General features: G+C 42.1%; 1 protein-coding gene across 1 annotated transcript in view; it reads left to right on the forward strand.

Moving 5' to 3' along the window:
• The window catches only part of arhgdig (Rho GDP dissociation inhibitor (GDI) gamma), a 59842-nt gene extending 47020 nt beyond the window's left edge, over positions 1-12822 (forward strand). The window contains exons 4-6 of the mRNA XM_068056850.1: positions 6984-7060; positions 8316-8383; positions 12605-12822. Coding sequence (XP_067912951.1) covers positions 6984-7060; positions 8316-8383; positions 12605-12800 — 341 coding nt within the window. The 3' untranslated portion in view covers positions 12801-12822. The remainder of the gene's footprint in view (positions 1-6983; positions 7061-8315; positions 8384-12604) is intronic.
• Positions 12823-21191: the final 8369 nt, after the last annotated feature.

The raw sequence follows: 21191 nt of genomic DNA on the forward strand, positions 1-21191 counted from the left end.
GCATTTGTAAAAGGGAGATAAATTAGCACTGCCAGCAGCAAAGTAATTGAGAAGAGAGAGATCTGTTGTATTACAGTAAGTAATTTTAATCAGGGAATGTGCATATCTGTAGCAGATTACACTTTTGTTACATTGTGCCATTTAAATTAAATATATAAAGTGTGAATGATAGGGGAATGAGGTGGAAGGTCAACCTAGAGTCTGGTCTTGATTTACTTTCCTGTCCATCTGAATGGGACAGTTTATAGGTGGAGGGAATAGGAATTGGGCGAAAGAAAATTAGATATTGGTAGGACAACGAAGTAACTTTTTTAAAGAGACAAAACTCAAGGGAAGGAAACTGAATGAATAAAAATGAAGGTAAAGGACTTGATCTTAGGATTCCGCTTTTTAATATGTCAAATTAACAGATATAAGTACAAGGAAATGAGGCTAATTTGAAACCGATCTTAATTGCATTTCCAGAAAACTTAGGCTGCCATTTGGAGTTCCGTAGTGTCATTGATGCCGTGCAGTGGAAGCCCCGAAACAATAAACTGGAGCAGCCCATGCTGCTGGCCACTTTCGGCACATCTCACACAGTGCCCCATGCTGAGCAGGACACTAGCGTGGCCGTTCCTGTGCCAGTAGCATGAGGCGAGGTCTGCTTGTGATGTCAATCAGCCATTCCAGCTGATTTGATGCACTTTTCACAAACTTGGTCTGTGCAGGTCCACTGAACGTCAGTGCTCACCACGCTCAGTGCTCATGCGTTCAACAGCACAAAGGCTACTGCCCCCCCCTCCCCACCACCACTAGCATTATTTAAAATGGCAGGCATCCTACTTGTAGGTGAGGGGCTTTTAACTTACCTGTGCTGTGGCAAAGATAGTGGAAGTGCCGTAGCTTGTTATTGGAGGTTTTGTGGTAAGATTCTGCATATATTCAGGGAGAGCAAAAGATCTGGTGGCCCAAATCTGCCTGAGGAATGGAGGCAATGGTTGTAGTGCCTCTGGGTCTGGAACATGATTGAGAAATGGAGCAGAGGCTGCAGAGAGGGGAAGCTCTGTGAAGACCCCATCCAGCATGGACTTTTCAAGAGCACTTCTTTCACCTCCACCTAACCCAGGAGCTGTGCCTCCTTCAAAACAACCAGGAACCTTGCAGCAGGGTGAGGACAATAGCTGTAAATATCACAGTGGCAGGAGAGGTGACATATCGTCGTATGCTGTCCATTTATGCATTTGGGAGGTGACAGAAGTTATCTGGGCCAGGAGGGGCGAATACATCATTTTCTCCCTCAGCAGGGTGAAGCAGGATGAAATGTCACCTGGCTTTGCCAGGGTAGCAGAAGTCCCAGTGGTGCAAGGCGCCATCGCCATGTGCTCTGCGGGTTCCCATTTCAATAACGAGGTACAGGAACCACACGATCTACCACTCATGTAATGTGCAGTTGGTGTGCAACCATGCATAGTATATCATGTCGGTGAATGCCTGCTATCCTGGCAGCAGCCATGGTGTTTTCATTCTGAAGCAGTCTGCCATTCCCACCATCTTCGTGCCTCCCTGGAGAATTAGAGCGGAGACAAAAGTTACGTGCTGTACACATGGCTCATGACTTTTTCTATTCTTTCATGGGATGTGGGCATTGCTGGCACGGCCAGCATTTATTGCCCAACCCTAATTGCCCTGGAGAAGGTGGTGATGAGCTGCCTTCTTGAACCGCTGCAGTCCATGTGGAACAGAATCACTGATATTCTGTCTTTTGTTGATGACTTTTATTGTAGGATATTGGCCAAGGGGACGTTCTGATGGGGCATCTCAGATGCAGGTCATGTTGGGGAATAGTGAATCCATGGTGATAAAGCAGTGTCCTATTGGAACCGGAGTCTGAGCATGTGCTGTTCGACAGCCCGTCTGGAGCAAAGTGGTCCAGGATGCAACCTCCCTGTTTCCTACTCTTCCACCTCCTCCTCCTTCTCCTCCTGAGGTGGCCTTCAGATTCCTGGTGGCAAGCAGCAGACCACCCAGAACTTGGCATCAGAAACACTGATGGTCTTCTCCATGATGTCCCTGGCTCTCATTACAAATGTGTCCTCACCTGGTCTGGTGGCAGAGGGGAGGAGATGGTGTGCCATAATGCACATGTTGAATTTACAGCTCAAGCATAAGGGAATTTGGTTTGTCGATTTCATGCATCAGATTTACAAGCATTGTAGTTGCCTCTCAGTATTTTCATACAAATTAACAGATTAGAGACTCAGGAGGAGGCTGAAATAACAGATTTGGAGAGTCTAATAATTTAAGAGAAATTGTATCTCAATGTCTGTGCCAAATAAATACAAGATGTTTCTATTGATTTTTCTGTATTGCACTTTTATTCTTTCATAGTGAAAAATGTGATAATGGAATGTGAATATTCTAGTTTCCTTATTGAGCACTTCCAAATAATTGTAGGGTGTATTACCTATGGGATAGAGACCTGGCAGCTCTGTCTGATTCTCAATTCCTAAAAAGTGTGCCAGCAAAACATTTTCACTTAATATGATTAAGTTATTGCTAATAACTGGTACGATTATACACTTAGAGCTAAGTTTTTAACAGATCATTTTTCAGCTGTTTGTATTCATTAATAAATTGGATTATAAATGGATAAGTTTATTCCACTGACTGAGACAGAGTGATACAGAAAGAGATTTTATGCTGTCACTCTGTACTGCATTCGAACTCAGGTCCCAGAGGTCGTAGAACGATACAGTGATCCATTGTGTCACCCAGTGTCTCCCATTTATCCATTGATTGGAGCTGGTATATACTCTGTGGTTTTAGTGATCACTTTTAGAAAGTATGTCATCCTCTAAAATGAGGTTGCTGCTATCAAGGGAGAAACATGCATTTAATCTTTCAGTAAAAATGAAAAGCTTCCACTGTGCAGTTCAGAGAATCAATTGCTACTATTAAAAATATGTTTTGCTGCACTCAAACCTAACCAGTTCAATATAATTGTTTAGTTATGCTAACTGAATATGTAACTGTTTTAACTGTTATGACCAGGTGAGAAAGGGGTCTAGGGTTCCCTTTCAGCCTTCACCTGGTCTTACCGTAACAGGGTTTAATTTTAAACACACCGTGTTTTTAGTTCCCCTGGGTGAATCCTTATTCACCGCTTTCCAATTATAAGGCAAAGAAACCAGCACAAACAGGTTTGCTTAGGTTTAAAGAAGCAAGGTTGAAATTTATTAAACTTAAACTTTAATTCAGTTAACGCATATGGATAGACAATGGGCCCATGCTAGCATGCATATGTGATACACACATGCAGATAGAGACAGAAAAGAGCAGTAGAAAAATAAAGTGGAAACGTTTGAGGCAATCTCTGAAGAGGGTTTTTGTTACAGTTCTTCGAGCACACTGTAGAGTACTTGATTGTAGGTAGATATTGTTGTTCATTGGGGCCCAGTATTCTTATTAAACCTTGATCACTGTAGGAGACCTTTCTCTTTTGGGGTTCATGTGTCTTCAGTGGATTTGGAGTTCCATGAGAAAGAGAGGGAGAACCAGACAGGAGAGGTCTTCTTTAGTCCAGGAGCATACTGCAGTCTCTCAGTTCAAACTGTTGTACAATTCAGAAAAAACAGGTTGCCAAGCAGGCTAGTCATGTGACCAGCTGGTCTGACCACGTCTGTTTGTGGATTTGGCCATCCCAGCAGTCATCCTGAAATTTGAGCTCCCTCACCTTCAATGTCTGGTGCTTAAAGTCCACTTTGGGTTAAAAAGGATAAGGGAAGTAACCCCTTTGTCTCCACAAGCACTGTCTGTTAATATGCAAATGTCTTTCCAGCCAAGGGCCTGGTGATTTTTTTTTAAACAAGTCCTTTCTTCACTTCAGCAACAGTTTTCAAATCAATGTTTATACGGCAAAATTAATGTGCCTCATTCTTGGCAGGTAGGGGGTTCTGCATGATATTTATTCTGTTCAACATCAGGCTCAGCCACATCAAGCTGTCGGGTTTTACTTTGGCTTTTGTCAATTGAATATAATGTCAGCACTGGTAAATGTTCTGCACTAATATGGATTAAGCATTGAACAGCCTCTAAAATAAATTGGGCACTGCTTCTACCCCTCTATTCATTCACAAGAGTATTGTTTTCAACCTAATGCTACCTGGGGTATTAACAATATATGTATGTGTTTTGCTCACGCTGCGTTGGAGGATATTCTTTCTTTTGTTACTAGTATTTGTCATCTTTGAGTTGCTGATTTCTCCCTTTAATCTTTTGGTTCTGTTTTTTCCTGTGTCATAGAGTCGTACAGCACTGAAACAGGCCCTTCAGCCCACTGAGTCTGTGCTGACCATCAACCACCCATTTTATACTAATCCTACATTAATCCCATATTCCCTACCACATCCCCACCTTCCCCTTAATTCTCCTACCACCTACCTACACTAAGGGCAATTTACAGTGGCCAATTTACCTATCAACCTGCAAGTCTTTGGCTGTGGGAGGAAACCAGAGCACCCGATGGAAACCCCCATGGTCATGGAGAACTTGCAAACTCCACACAGGCAGTACCCAGAACCAAACCCAGGTCACTGGAGCTGTGAGGCTGCGGTGCTAACCACTGCGCCACTGTGCCACCCGGTGTCTCTGCTTTTGCTTTTTTTTCTGTATCTCTTTTATCGGGTTTTTCCCTCTTTGGTTATTATTTACCTTTATGCTCCGAAGCCATTACCTTTTCCCTTTTGCCAGGGTCTAATTTCCCCCTTTTTATATGTTTTCCAGTTGAGTGGTGGAAAGCAGCAGCGAGCAGGCCTGGAGGAGTGAAGAGGGCAGTGCCAAATGCCAGAGGGATGGGGGGCGGGGGTGGAGTTGGGGGAAGTCGGGAAATGGGAAATAGTGAGGCCTAATGTATGAGGCCAGGACTCAGTGAGCTAGGCCCACAGTAGCAAAAGAGGTTATGAGGTGAAGTGGCCTAGGCAAGAACAGATTAATACAAAAGCAAAATATTGCAGATGCTGGAAATCTGAAATAAAAACAGAAAATGCTGGAAATGCTCAGCAGGTCTGGCAGCATCTGTGGAGAGAGAAACATAGTTAGCGTTTCAGATCGATGACCTGATGGTGTGTGTTCTAAAACACTTGCATCTCTTCTGATATTTCTGCTGTAGCAGGCTTTCTTTTCCGAGTGATAAATTTAAATTGGATTACGCATACCTCTCATTGCGCATTGTTGGTGAAATTCAGTGCAAATCAGTTTGGGTACATGATACTCAAACAGCACAAAGAAACTTTTATTCTGGCACTGTTGAGAAAAAATATGCAAATCTTCAGACGTTTCTTACATTTTTAAATGCAATGACATATTAGTTCTTGGAGAAGAGATGCATTTATAGTTTTGACTAAGATTTTATTTGGATAGCAGTAAATGTTCCAGCTAGAATTCTAAATTAGAGCACTTCATTTCTGCCAGATTTTTTTTTCAATTGTTTGCATACCTGAAAGGGGAAACAGTTCTATCATTTTCCTATTTAAACTTTTATTATGTCCAAAAGCTGTTGGTCATGATTTCTTTACAACAGTGTAGCTTTTATTCACCCTACTGTATGTTTTGGTTTTGTAAATTTTCCTTATGTTTCTCGGTTTCAGTGGAATAGTAGAGGTAATTCTGCAATCCAGCATTCTAATGGGGAGGTGCATTCACAGGTTGTGCTGGTTGGAGAATCATCGCAACCCAAGCTCCTTCCTGTGCTCCCTACCAGTGGGCCTTTTCTGCAGGGAGTGCTGAATCGCTTCTAGTATTTCTATCTGAAATGTATCGGCAGTAGATGGAGACTGAATTAGTATTCTCATAAGCTGCAGTTTTAGATTGTTTTTGTGCCATAACAGTTCCATTAGCTTCCAATGCACAGGTCTTACCTTTTTCTTGGAAAGAGTACTGATTCTGTGAAAAGGAAAAATGATTGCAACAATTAATTGTAAAGTATATACAGTTCCACTTCCTTAATAGTTTACTGGATTTCTAAATTAATGTGAGCTAACTTGTAATTAATTATCAGTTTTATTAGGCTAAAAGTTTGAAACTGCTAGAATTCAAAGCTCCTGTGTGGTATTCTGTTTCTGACTGTGCTGGTAAAAGCATTGCCACCTGATCTATTGGGCAGCTATGCAGTTCCAAAATGAAATATAAAATATGTATTAAGAGGCCATTACTATTGTTTGTTATGTTTACACTGGATTTAATTTCGATATCCGATTTAACTCTGAGCAATGCAGATACCACATTGTGTTAAATAACCAACAGGCTTATTTAAAGCACAATAACATTAACTATAGAAGATCTGACAGATTGGAGCACATGTTTTAACAGCAGCCTGTATCTGTAAGACAGATTCAAAATGTCTCCCGAAAGCTTCTAGAAATCTCCCACAATTCCACTTCTGCTCTCTAACTCCATCAGGAGTTTTAAGCAATCAAACTGATCAGTCAGACGCTACACTGGTATACATAAATGCCTCACTCAGACAGTTATATGAACCATAATGTCACATAGAATTACACAGGATTTTCAGCACAGAAACAGGCTATTAGGCCACACCAGTCCATGCTGGTGTTTATGCTCCACTGGAGCCTCCTCCCATCCTTCCTCATCTAACTCTATCAGCATAACCCTCTATTTCCTTCTCCCTCCTATGCTTATCTAGCCTTCCCTTAAATGCATCTATATTATTCACTCAACGACTCCCTGTGGTAGCATGTTCCACATTCTCACATTCTCTGAGGTCACTTCATATATTCCAAGTAATATGTGACCTCCCTATTTTTCTTATCAAAATGTAATACCTCACACTAATCAGTATTGAAATTCATTTGTCTATTATATGCCCATTCTTCAAGTTTATTATTGTTGTCTTGTAATTTGTTGCAGACCTGCTTAGTACTGTCTATCCCCTGCAATATAAGGAATAAGGTATGAATTGCTCTGTTATGCAATTTGTTTTCCAGGTGACCTGGTAGCTCTAAAGAAGAAGACCTTTGTGCTGAAGGAAGGTGTAGAATACAGATTGAAAATTAACTTTAAAGTAAGAAATGTTGTTTTAAGGTCATGCTGTGGATTAAGTCATATTGAGTTGTTTAGAGGGAATCCAATACCTTGCTCTCAAAGCTTGCATATAGAATAATGATTACAAGGCAGCAATCTAATGAAAAGCTTTATAATGGTCATTTGAACCTTGATTACATTACTGCTTTAATATTACTTACCGTATTTTAATATTTATAGTATTTGATCTTTATTTTATGCATGGGCTTTACTGTCCTGTTCAGTTTTGTGTTGTCTATCACTGAGTATCAAACTATTTGTGCAATGCATGTGCTTGATGCTTGCTGATCATTCCACCAAAAGATTAATGAGAATGAAATTGTTTTTTTGGCAATAGTGTTAAACATACTGATTCACTGTCACCTCTTTTGTACTATTTCTGAAGACCAATTTACTCAAATGATTCTGACATCACTTCAGAACCTTAATATTTTGTATCAGATCATTCTTTCGACACTACATATATTCTATAAAAACGTAGACACACCTCTCTGTTGAAGGTAATTTTTGCATTTGTTACATCAACAAATTCATATGCCTGCAAGTCTAATCATCCTTTCCTCCTTTGCGAATTCACTGTGTTGTTATATGCTTGTACTAATATGGGTTCCTCCCTATAAGGTATAATACAAACTCTTAGATTTTTTTTCAACAGTTGTTTTTTTATAAAGATTTTTATGGTAGGTTGCATTGGAGCAATGTTACTAACTTTTCAACAAGGGCCACAATCCCAGGTATGCCTTGCTTGAGGGAAATATTCTGGAATGCTGCTTGTGAGGGAAATAAACTTGCAGGGCTACAGGCATAGAGCAGGGCAATGGAACTGACTGGATTGCTCTACAGAGAGCTGGCATGGACTCGATGGGCCAAATGGCCTCCTTCTGCACCGTAATGACTTTATGAACATCCTACATCAGAGGTTTTCAAACTCTTTTGTGTAAATATTTGCACACTCCCAGGGACCTGGCATAGATTTGAGTTTTGTGTCTATTGTTATCCTGCACATTAAGCTCCTGATTTCAGTCATATCACTTTGGGCAAATAGAGGCCAATTACTTTACCACAGGATGGTGAGAAAAACAAAGAACCAATAATTTTATTTTAATAGTATCCTTTCACTTGTTGTATGGAAGCTTGGCTGTATTGAAGATATGGCTGTAAAATGTAATCAGTTTTAGTACATTGATAATGTTGAAATGTTTAAGATTTAAATAGCTTATTGATTTATCTTTTAGGTTAACAAGGAAATTGTTTCAGGCTTAAAGTATGTCCATTATACATGCAAGGGCCGTTTGCAAGGTGAGTTGCATATTTGCATTATAAAATCCTAAATAGTTCATCTAAAACGTATAAAGCCATGTTAATCTTTACTCTAAAGTTAGATGAGAATAGTCTGGTTTGTCTAAGCAGTATATAGATGTCCTTGTGACTGCTTCTATGATAGAGTTTGTGTCACTACAGGTCCACATGGTACTTTATGTCTTCCATGGTAACAGAAATGCTAAAGAGTTGGTGTTTTTCACTGTTCTTGATGGAGTTTATTGCACCATCATGCCTGATGTTTGCCTTACATGAAGCAAATAGCATGTTTTAAGAGGACTGATGTAAGCACAACATATTTTTCCCAAAACAAACTCAGAACCCACAAATAAAGGTCTCTGGATAGATATTTTCCATTTCTAATGGGTACTGCTCTTTTTTTGCTAACAGTGATTAATAGTAAGGCAAGTGCTTCTTCTTTGTTTAGCACTATTGATGCTGCTTTTCATGGGCAATAACCCAATTGGAGCAAAACAAATCTCTTGTTTCTGCACAGTGATTTTATTTGCATGCATTAAAATTCTAGTTTTTGCAAGGGAAGTGAAAGAAATGCGTGGCTCAAAGATTGGTGTGGGAGAAATAGGTTCCGATTCATGGGACACTGGCACCAGTACTGGGGAAAGAGAGAGCTGTTCCATTGTGATGGGCTTCACTTGAACCATGCTGGGAGAGGTATCCTGGCGAATCGTCTAACTGTGGTTGTAGATAAGGCTTTAAATTAAATAGTGGGGGGGGGGGGGGGGGTGGAGGGTTCAGTTGAAGGGAAGTTTAAAAAGTCGAAAAGTAATGGGAGAGCAGAGGTGCAGGGTAGTGAAGGGACATACATTAGTCAGAGTGTGATAGGAAGGGACAGAGAATACAAGCATAAGAGTACAGCAAAAATTAGAACCAGAGTAGGTAAAAATGGTAAAAAGTCAAAGCTTAAGGCTCTTTATCTGAATGCACGTAGCATTTGTAACAAGATAGATGAGCTGACGGCACAGATAGAAATAAATGAATATGATTTGATAGCTATCATAGAGACGTGGTTGCAAGATGACCAGGACTGGAAACTCAATGTTCAAGGATATTTGACATTCCAGAAGAATAGGCAGAAAGGAAAAGGAGGTGGGGTAGCTTTGTTATTAAAGGAAAGGATCAGTGCAGTTGTGAGTAATGATATAGGTGTAATAGATTGTGATGTAGAATCAGTTTGGATGGAAATAAGGAATAGCAAGGGAAAGAAATCATGGGTGGGAGTGGGCTATAGGCCCCTGAGGAGTTGCCTCTCTGTAGGACAAAGTATTAATCAGGAAATAATGGAGGTGTGTAAGCAGGGCACTGCAATTATCATGGGTGACTTTAATCTGCATATAGACTGGACAAATCAAATTGACAAGGGTAACATGGAAGACAAATTTGTAGAATGCATCAGGGATTATTTCTTAGAATATGTTGCAGCCCCTAGTATAGGTAGGTGGTAGGGAAATATAGGGACAGGTGGGGATGTGGTAGGAATATGGGATTAGTGTAGGATTAGTATAAAAATGGGTGGTTGATGGTCGGCACAGACTCGGTGGGCCGAAGGGCCTGTTTCAGTGCTGTATCTCTAAATAAATAAATAAAAAATAAAAATAAAAAACCTACCCGGGAACAGGCTATTTTAGATTTGGTAATGTGTAATGAGGTAGGATCTCGTAGTTAAGGATCCTCGAGGGGGAAGCAATCATAACATGGTAAGATTTCAAATTCAGTTTGAGGGTGAGCAACTCGGGTCTCAAACCAGTATCTTCAACTTAAACAGGGTCAATTACAAAGGTATGAAGAAAGAGTTGTCTAAAGCAGGCTGGGAAAATAGACTACAGGGAAAGTCAGTAGATGAGCAGCAGCAGACTTTTAAGCGGATATTTCATAACACTCAGCAAACATTTATTCTGGTCAGAAGGAAGGACTTGATGAGAATGATGAACCACCCGTAGATAACAAAGGATGCTAAGGAGAGTATCAAATCAAAACCAAAGGCGTACAAAGCGGCAAAAGCTAGTGGTAGGCCAGAGGATTGGGTAATTTTTAGAAAACAGCAGTGGATGACTAAAAAATGAATAAAGAGGGAGAAAATTAATTATGAGAGTAAATTGGCAAGAAATATAAAAACAAACAGTAAGAGCTTCTACAGGTATATAAAAAGGAAGAGAGTAGCTAAAGTAAGAGTGAGACCCTTAGAGGATGAGACTGGGGAATTAATAACAGGGAACAGGGAAATGGCAGATAATTTAAACCAATATTTTGCATTGGGCTTCACGGTGGAGGACACTATAAACATCCCAACAATAATAGATGAGCAAGGTGTAAATGGGAGGGAAGAACTTGTAACAACCTCTATCATGAGGGAAAAGGTGCTTGACAAACTGATGAAACTAAAGGCAGACAAGTCGCCAGGACCTGATGGCCTGCATCCAAGGGTTTTAAAAGAAGTGGCTGCAGAGATATTGGAGGCATTGCTCATAATATACCAAAACTCACTGGATTCCGGTAGGGTATCAACGGATTGGAAAACTGCTAATGTGACGTCCCTATTCAAGAAAGGAGGGAGACAGAAAGTAGGAAACTATAGACCAGTTAGCTTAACATCTGCATTGGGAAAATGCTAGAGTCCATTATTAAGGAAGAAATAGCAGGACATTTAGAAAAACATAATGCAATCAAACAGAGTCAACATGGTTTTATGAAAGGGAAATCATGTTTGACAAATTTGTTAGAGTTCTTGGAGGATATAACAAGCAGAGTGGATAAAAGGGAACCGGTAGATGTAGTGTATTTGGGTTTCCAGAAGGCGTTCTATAAGGTGCCATATAGGTTATTGCACAAAATAAGAGCTCAGGGTATTGGGGGTAATGTGTTGGCATGGATTGAAGATTGGTTAACACACAGAAGGCAGAGAGTCGGGATCAATGGGTCTTTTTCAGGTTGGAAAGCCGTGACTAGTGGGGTGCCACAAGGATCGGTCCTAGGGCCTCTACTATTTACTATCTATATTAGTGACTTGGAGGAAGTGACAGAGTGTAGTGTTTACAAATTTGCTGATGATACAAAAATAGGTGGGAAGGCATGTTGTGATGAGGACACAAAGAATCTGCAAAGAGATATAAGTAGGTTAAGTGAGTGGGCAAAAACCTGGCAGATGGAGTTCAATGTGGATAAAGTGTGAGGTCATCCACTTTGGTAGGAAGAATAAAAAGGCAGAATATTATTTAGTTGGAGAAAGACTACAAAACACTGCAGTACAGAGGGATCTGGGTGTTCTTGTACATGAAACACAAAAAGTTAGCATGCAGGTGCAACAAGTAATTAGGAAGGCAAATGGAATTTTGGCCTTTATTGCTAGGGGGTTAGAGTTTAAAAATAGGGAAGTCTTGTTACAACTGTACAGGGTGTTGGTGAGGCCATACCTGGAGTACTGCGCACAGTTTTGGTCCCCGTATTTAAGGAAGGCTATACTAGCATTGGAGGCAGTTCAGAAAAGGTTCACTAGGCTGATTCCGGGGATGAAGGGATCAAGAACGGCTAAACAGGTTAGGCCTTTATTCATTGGAGTTTAGAAGAATGAGAGGTGATCTTATTGAAACATAAAAGATTTTAAGAGGGCTTGACAGGGTAAATGTTGAGAATAAGTTTCCACTGGTGGGGGAATCTCGAACTAGGGAACATAGTTACAGAATAAGGGATCACACATTTAAAACTGAGATGCGAAGGAATTTCTTCTCTCAGAGGGTGGTGAATCTCTGGAATTCTCTACCTGAGAGAGTTGTGGAGGCTAGGTCACTAAATGTATTTAAGGAGGAGGTAGATAGATTTTTGAAATCTTGAGGAGTCGAGGGTTATGCAGAGCAGGCCTGAAAGAGGAGTTGAGGCCTGGGACAGATCAGCATGATAATATTGAATGGCGGGGCAGGCTTGAGGGGCTGAATGGCCTACTGCTGCTCCTATTTCTTATGTTCTTATGTTCTAAATGACTTTACATCAAGTTACTTGAAAATTATGTGCACAGAACCTTAAGCCCTGACCCATTGTACTTATCCTGTACCATTGATAGTTAGATATGCTTTCAGTCAGGTAAAGCTGTATGTTCTGACATTGAGGAATTACTTCACTTCAATTTTTTGAAAATATTGCAAGTTTTTCTTTCTAAATCCTAATTGTACTCACTTTTATTCCAAATAGCGAGCAAGGACACCTATATGGTTGGCAGCTATGGCCCTAGAGCAGATGAGTATGAGTTTGTAAGTCCAATTGAAGAAGCACCCAAAGGAATGATGGTGAGGGGCATGTACACCATGAAGTCCTATTTCACAGATGATGACAAAAGTGATCACCTGCACTGGGAATGGAAGCTCAATATAAAGAAAGATTGGAAGGACTAGGATCTGGCTCCCTTTTAAATGAGATAGAAACCAGTAGTCAGAAGGATTACTGTCCTTTGGTACCAAAGTTACTTTAAGGCTTTTTAATTACCGTTACTAATTGTGTACATCATTAAATGTGCAAAAGTAACTATTTGTCTGCAGAACCTGTTGTTTTTAGTACAAGTGCTTTGATAGTTATGTGTGTTCTGGTGCTTTCTTGGTGATATGAAGATCTATATCGAAACACTGACTATTCAAAAATGGCTACATGTAAACATGGATATTGAAAAGATTAAATTGTTCTGAATGGCTAATAATGTACTATGTAAAAGCATTCAAATTGTGAATAGAGAACAAATGAATAATGCATTCAGTAGAACAATGAATATGCTGCTGAGCTTTGCATTCAGTCACATGTTCTTTAATGTATTCTGCTTCTTCATAAAATATTAGCAGATGTAGAGCTGAAATAAAAACAAAAAATGCTGCAAGTGCACAGAAAGTTAATTGGCATCTAAAAAAGGAAGGTACATTAATATTTCAGATGTAATACTTCTTCATAACTGTAGATATATACTACTCTGAATTCTCTTTTGTTTTCTGGATCCCCCGGGTCAAATTTTATTTCCATGTGAAAAGCCATCCTAAATATAGTAAAAAAAAAGGTCAGTAATATTTTAAACATTAAATGATGGAAATAAATAACTTGTCAGTTTGCTGCACAAAAAAATTAAAAAATTCATATGAATAGTCGCTGTGAAAGTGTACAATGAACACCTTTACCATTAACTACAATGACTACACTTCAAAAGTACTTCATTGGCTGTAAAGCACTGTAGGATGTCCTGAGGTCATGAAAGACGCTATGTAAATGCTTCTTTTTTTCTTCCTGTCTCTGTCTTTTCTTGCTTTAAGGTATTCCCATTAAAGCTGTACTTTATCGCATAATGGCATTGGCTCTGAATACAGAAGTATTTGCTGATGACAAACATCCTTCACATCTAGAAATTTTAGTGATTTGTGCTACCAAAACATGCTTTACTTTCTGTTGTTTCACTCCAATGACTTTTGCTTAAGATGCAAACTCTGACGTTCTGAAATTTTATTGCATTGTTGCGATATTTTGTAATCTTTAATTTTGCCTTCCACAAAGCCTAATTCATTCAGATAGCTCTTTTGTGATTATTATGGTGAAGGCAGCATGTTAAATAGTATGAAAATGTATGTGAAAGTGCACAGGAGTGTATCCTGATGGAGCTAGTACAACTCACTTTTCAGCTTTCACTGTTGTGTCCCTCTCTGAGAATTAAGGATGTAACTCATTCCTGTTGACTTTTTTCATTTCAGAGCAGTCTGTGACATTTTAGCAGGATTCTGAAAATGTAATGAGGTTCGGGTCTGAAAAATGTAGGCCCTTTGCTAATTACAGTTCTAGGTTTCATTGTCTTATCAAAACCTGTTTTACTCAGTTACACACATGCTGTCTTCTTGTGAGGTTCTTATTTTTCTGTGACCTGTATCTAAAGGGATGATGCTTCAAATAAAGATTGGGCATGAACAGGACTCCAAAGCTCCTTTTACTTTTCTGTTTGATAACAATGAGAGGCATTTATAGTCATCACAAACTCTGGTCAATGCTAATCTTTAAGAAATCCTCATTAGTTTTCAGCTTGGCAAATAGTAATGGGCAGATCTGGCTCAACTATGCTCTGTCCATCCTGGCCTTTTGCATGTAATATAATTCTGTTATAACTTTTTAAATCTCAGGGGTGAATTGTCACTTTTGCAACCAGATGGAAAACAGACCACAGCAGACTGGTCTCCCATTTTATGCACTGATTTTGTTTCCATTGACTTCACCCCTGAGTGTTTCATCTGTTAAAAGTGTACAGAATGAAATCTTCATTTTGAAAGAAACTTAATTTGGTGTTTAAATTGCGACGGAGTATGTCGAAAAAATATTTACCCCAAACCAAATAGGTAAAATTCTGAATTCCTACGTTGCACCTTTTTCAAAGTCCATTCAGTTCTGTTACAAAGTAAGTTTTCAACTTTTTTTTAAAAAGTGTGCATTTTGAAAATGATAACATTTTAAATAATAAATGCAGAATAGATCCAATAATACATTGCCCCTAGATTTAACTAAGGACTTTTTAAAGACAATTTATACTGTCAATTTAAAAACTTGTTTTTTTTTGAATATATCAACGATCTAGACTTGGGTACAGGGAACACAATTTCAAAAATCTACAGGTGACACAAAACTTAGGAATCTAGTAAACAGTTGTGAAGATAGTAGTAGGCTGCAGGAGGACACATAGACTGGCGAAATGGGCAAACACAAGTCAGTCGAAATTTCATATAGAGAAGTGTGAAGTGATGTATTTTGGAAGGAAGAATGAACTGTGTCAGTTATGTCTTTCAGTGAAGGAACCCTTCCATCCCTACTTAGTTTGGCCTACATGTGACTGAGGGAAAACAGGGATGGGCAATAAATACAGCCTTGTGAGTGTTGTTCACATTCCTAGCAAAATAAAAAGAGCATATACACTAATAGGAATAGGTTTTATTCAATTTGCTATGTTCAGGGCTTCTATCCACAAATTATAATAAAATATATTTCAGCAGATGTCTGTTATTGCCACTTTCAATTAGTTAGCTATCAAGCTAATCATGTGGATTTTCCTCAAAGTGGTACCATTTTCATTGAAGAAACACTTAGCATGAGTTTCTTGACAATGATCAATCAGTCACTATTTGCAATGACTGCTGCTACACTGCTGTGGAGACCCTGGTTATACTGCTTACTGGTAAAGTCCAACTTTATGCTATTGTCATGCTAGGCCCCCACCTGCCAAGAATGAGGCACATTAATTTTGTCATGAACATTGATATTAAACTGTTACTGGAGTGAAGAAAGGACTTGTTAAATAGATCAGCTGTGGCTGGAAAATACATTTGCATATTAATAGACAGTGATTGGAAGTACAAAGGATCTTTCCCTGACACATTCAACCCACAATGGACCTTGATCACCAGGTATTGGGCTGAATTTATTGGGGCGCCGCCTTCCACACCTGCTTCCTGACAGCAGTCAAAGAATACTTATCTGACTACTGAAGAGTGAGGCTGCTGTCAATATGGCAGCAAAGCGGAAAGTGCTGGGGTAACTCAGCAGGTCAGGCAGCATCTGTGGAGAAGCAGAGTTAACTCGTCCAAGTTCACAGACCTGAAAGTTAACTCTAATTCTCTCTCCACAGATGCTGCCTGACCTGCTGAGTGACCCCAGCACTTTTCGCTTTGCTGCCACATACTTACCCTACTGTGTCCCAGTGTCCTGTGAAGTTGCGATCCTCTTCTTTCACTCAAGTGTAACATTCCTTCTTGTAGGCATGTAGCACCTGGGTGAATAATCTTAAATTTGCACGTTCCAGGACATGAGACTTAAATCGACCATGAAAGGTATTACAGAGGTTTACAGAGAACACACTGACACAAATGGGAATGCACGGGTGTCACAGCAATGTAAGTACCTCTTTCACGAAATGTTCCTCACCAACATGTGTGTCCTTTTCTCTGTGCGAATGATGTTTGCCAGCATTTAGCGCCAATGTCACATCCCTTTGCACCATTGGCCCTTCAGAAGAGCCAACATATGCGATAACATCATTGCCATGCCACCATTACTCATGAGCGTCTCCACGGACTCAGTGATGTGGATATTGGCTCAGTCAGCTGCTGCCTCTAATGGTTTACACAGGGATGCTGCAGATGTGGACTGGTGCACAGCAGGTGAGCGAGGAATATGTGTGGCTTGCAGAGCTCATGTCGGTTCCTATGGAGCAGAGAGCCTTTGTCTGATAAGCCACTTCCGTACATCCCTAGCTCATTGCTAGCCCTGTGTGCAGAGCCTGGGTGCCATCTGCCCTCTCATGCGTCTTTCATGTTGTAGGTCCTCAGCGTCCTCATAATCCGAGGAGGAATCCTGTTGACGTCTCTCCTCATCATGCCAGGCCTATTGGGTGTGAAGTTGTGCAGAGCAGCAAAGAAAATAGCTGGTTTTTTTGGCCCATAGTACAGGGCATCACCCTATCCATACAGGCATTGGAGGCGCTCTTTCAGCATGCCAATCTCCTGCTCAATGGTGACTCATGTAGCTAAGTGGCTGGCGTTGTATCTCTCCTCTGCAGCAGTGGTGGAGTATCTCACCGGTGTCGGGAGCCATGTCTGCAAAGGATAGCCCTTATCTCCAAGAAGTCACTCCTCTATCTGAGCCAGTTTGGTGAACAGCGGTGGCAGCTGGGACTGGCGCAAGACCCAAGTGTCATGGCAGCTGCCTGTGAAGCAGTCACACATTCACTGCAAGCATCTGCAGTGTTCACGTACCAGCTTCACCTAGATTGAGAGGGCTTCTTTTATGGCGACGTCTGCAGGTGGTAGCCTGGCGGGAGGCCTGATGGCCACATGATTGCAGACTATGAACATTACAACCTATGGTTCTCCGGCAATGGTACCAGAACCAATGGCTCTCTGGGCCTGGCTGTGAGAGTCCGTCCTGAAGTGGACATACTCACTGGCCCTCTGGTGCAGGGCATTGGTGACCTCCTTGATGCAGTGGTGCACTGCTGACTGTGTGACTCCACAGAGGTCTCTGGTGGGTACCTAAAAGGCTGCAGAGGCATCAGGCTTGAGAACCGCTGCCACTATGAGGAACAAAGGCATGGGATGTCCACCGGAGCCCATGGGCTGCATGTCATCCTTGATAAGGGCACAGAGACGTGCCACCACCCTCTCTCTATGTGCAATCTCCTCTGACACTGGTGCTCTGACATCCGATGGGATATCGTGTGGGGCGTGTAGATGCACGGCAACTGTAATGGCGGGCTCCCCTTGGGGACTGCTGCTCACGACCGGGGACCTCTACGTGGATTGCACCTGCCTGTTGATATTGCCTCTGGCGCATGCGGATCCTCACAATGTAGGATGAACCATATCTATTTCCATGTGATAAATAAAGTTGAACCCTGCATGTATTCAAACGTTCCTAATAGGGCATGGATTGGTGTTGGCAGGTACATTAGCTGCTTTCCTGGATCAACTATGTGGCGTGCCATGGCATTGCCCATCTTGGCCAACACTCAGAGTGGCACAACATGACCACATCAAGATCCTGCCAGCTGAATCGATTGCCCCCACCATCCATAATACTTAATATAAAAGCAAAATACTGCGGATGCTGGAAATCTGGAATAAAAACAAGAAATGCTGGAACCACTCAGCAGGTCTGGCAGCATCTGTGGAAAGAGAAACAGAGTTAACGTTTCGGGTCAGTGACCCTTCTTCGGAACTGACAAATATTAAAAATGTCACAGGTTATAAGCAAGTGAGGTGGGGGTGGGGCAAGAGATAACAAAGGAGAAGGTGTCGATTGGACAAGGCCACATAGATGACCAAAAGGTCATGCAGCAAAGGCAAACAATGTGTTAATGGTGTGTTGAAAGACAAAGCATTAATACAGAAAAGGTGTTAACGGACTGAATATTGAACAGCAGCAAGTGCAAACATGAAAAAAAACAATGGTTAAGCAAACTGAACAAACTAAGATGAAATGAAATAAATGCAACAAAAGGTTGTAAAAAAATGTAAAAAAGAAAAAAGAAAAAACAACTAAAAATGAAAGTAAAATGGGGGGCTGTCATGCTCTGAAAGTATTGAACTCAATGTTCAGTCCGGCAGGCTGTAGTGTGGCTAATCGGTAGATGAGATGCTGTTCCTCGAGCTTGCATTGATGTTCACTGGAACACTGCAGCAATCCCAGGACAGAGATGTGAGCATGAGAGCAGGGGGCTGTGTTGAAATGGCAAGCAACCGGAAGCTCAGGGTCCTGCTTGCGGACTGAGCGGAGGTGTTCCACAAAGCGGTCGCCCAGTCTGCACTTGGTCTCCCCAATGTAGAGGAGACCACATTGTGAGCAGCGAATACAGTATACTACATTGAAAGAAGTACAAGTAAATCGCTGCTTCACCTGAAAGGAGTGTTTGGGGCCTGGGATAGTGAGGAGAGAGGAGGTAAATGAGCAGGTATTACACCTCCTGCGATTGTAGGGGAAAGTGCCATGGGACGGGGACGAGGTGGTGGGGGGAATGGAGGAGTGAACCAGGGTGTTGCGGAGGGAACGATCCCTTCGGAATGCTGACAGGGGAAGGAAGGGGAAGATGCATTTGGTAGTGGCATCACGCTGGAGGTGGCGGAAATGGCGGAGGATGATCCTTTGGATATGGAGGCTGATGGGGTGGAAAGTGAGGACAAGGGGAACCCTGTCACGGTTCTGGGAGGGAGGGGAAGGTTTGAGGGCAGAGGTACGGGAAATGGGCTGGACACGGTTGAGGGCCCTGTCAACAGCAGTGGGGGGAAATCCTTGGTTGAGGAAAAAGGAGGTCATATCAGAAGCACCGTCATGGAAGGTAGCATCATCAGAGCAGATGCGTCAAAGACGGAGAAACTGGGAGAATGGAATGGAGTCCTTACAGGAGGTAGGGTGTGAAGAAGTGTAGTTGAGGTAGCTGTGGGAGTCGGTGGGCTTATAATGGATATTAGTAGACAACCTATCCCCAGAGCTGGAGACAGAGAAGTCGAGGAAGGGAAGGGAAGTGTCAGAGATGGACCATGTAAAGGTGAGAAAAGGGTGGAAATTGGAAGCAAAGTTGATAACGTTTTCCAGTTCGGGGCGGGAGCAGGAAACGGCACCGATACAGTCATCAATGTACCGGAAAAAGAGTTGGGGGAGGGGGCCTGAGTAGGACTGGAACAAAGAATGCTCGACATATCCCACAAAAAGACAGGCATAACTAGGACCCATGCGGGTACCCATAGCGACACCTTTTACTTGAAGGAAGTGAGTGGAGTTGAAGGAGAAGTTGTTCAATGTGAGAACAAGTTCAGCCAGGCGGAGGAGAGTGGTGGTGGATGGGGACTGGTTGGGCCTCTGTTCAAGGAAGAAGCGGAGAGCCCTCAAACTATCCTGGTGTGGGATGGAGGTGTAGAGCGATTGGTCGTCCATAGTGAAGAGGAGACGGTTGGGACCAGGAAACTGGAAATTGTCAAAATGACGTGGGGCGTCAGAAGAGTCACGGATGTAGGTGGGAAGAGACTGGACCAGCGGAGAAAAGATAGAGTCTAGATAGGAAGAAATAAGTTCAGTGGGGCAGGAGCAGGCTGACACAATGGGTCTGCCGGGACAGTCCCGTTTGTGGATTTTGGGAAGGAGGTAGAAGCGGGCTGTCCGGGGTTAAGGTATCCATAACACCTTAATGCTCCTGCCTTTTCTGGCACCCTCCCCACACACTGGGTGCCTAATGTGCCATTGCCCCCTCACAAAAACAGAGGATACATTGTTAACGGAGGGATGGTACATGGTACCTCCCTTCATGCCAGCACAGCTTTCCGTCCAGTAATCCCAGACCCCTCCCTTTCAGAATGCAGAGTTAGACCCCTGTGTATCCTCCCACCTCCCTTCCAGAATGCAGAGTTAGACCCCTGCATATCCCCCCGCCCTCCTCCCTTTAAGAATGCAGAGTTAGACCCCTGTGTATCCTCCCCCTTTCCAGAATGCAGAGTTAGACCCCTGCATTACCGCCCTCCCTCCTCCCTTTAAGAATGCAGAGTTAGACCCCTGTGTATACCCCCTCCCTCCTCCCTTCTGTAATGCAGAGTGCGGATCTGCCGGCTTTTCAGATTGTGAACGGCCGCCCGCTCAATGAAAAATCCGGCAATGTCGGTGGAGAGGCAGCGGGCTGCATAATCAGCATAGATAAGGAAGCATTACCATATGCTAATTATGGTGCCACCGGAGTGCGGCAGGGGGGCCGCACTGAGGTCCAGCTGCCTCCAGTAAAATGCGACGGGCCCGTCTCGACGTTGCGGGTTGTCCCGCAGCATTTTACCGACCCCTGCGCCGCAACCCGCGGTGTCGAGGGGCCAGTAAAACTCAGCCCATTGTGTGTAAAAGGAGCATTCCGGAGATTGCTAAGGTGATACAATCCAAGACGTGGTCAGACCATTTAGTCACATGACTAACCTACTTGGCAACATGGGTTTTTCTGAATTGGACAAACAGTTTGAATGGAGAGTGTCTGTTTGCTCCTGGATTGAGAAGATCTCTCCTGTCTGCTCCCATCTATTTCTCACAAGCCTTTGAATCCACTGAAGACACATGAACCCCAAGAGAGAAAAGTCTCCTACAGCAAACAAGGTTTAAGAAGAATACTGGGTCCCAATGAAAAGCAGGAACTACCTACAATCAAGGACTCTACAGTCAGCTCGAAGAACCATAACAAAAACTCTTCAGATATTGTCTCAAACTTTTTCACTTTATTTTTCTGCTGCTCTCTTCTGTCTCTATTTGCATGT

Source organism: Heterodontus francisci, chromosome 24 (genome assembly GCF_036365525.1).
Source record: "Heterodontus francisci isolate sHetFra1 chromosome 24, sHetFra1.hap1, whole genome shotgun sequence".
Classification (NCBI taxonomy): Eukaryota; Metazoa; Chordata; class Chondrichthyes; order Heterodontiformes; family Heterodontidae; genus Heterodontus; species Heterodontus francisci.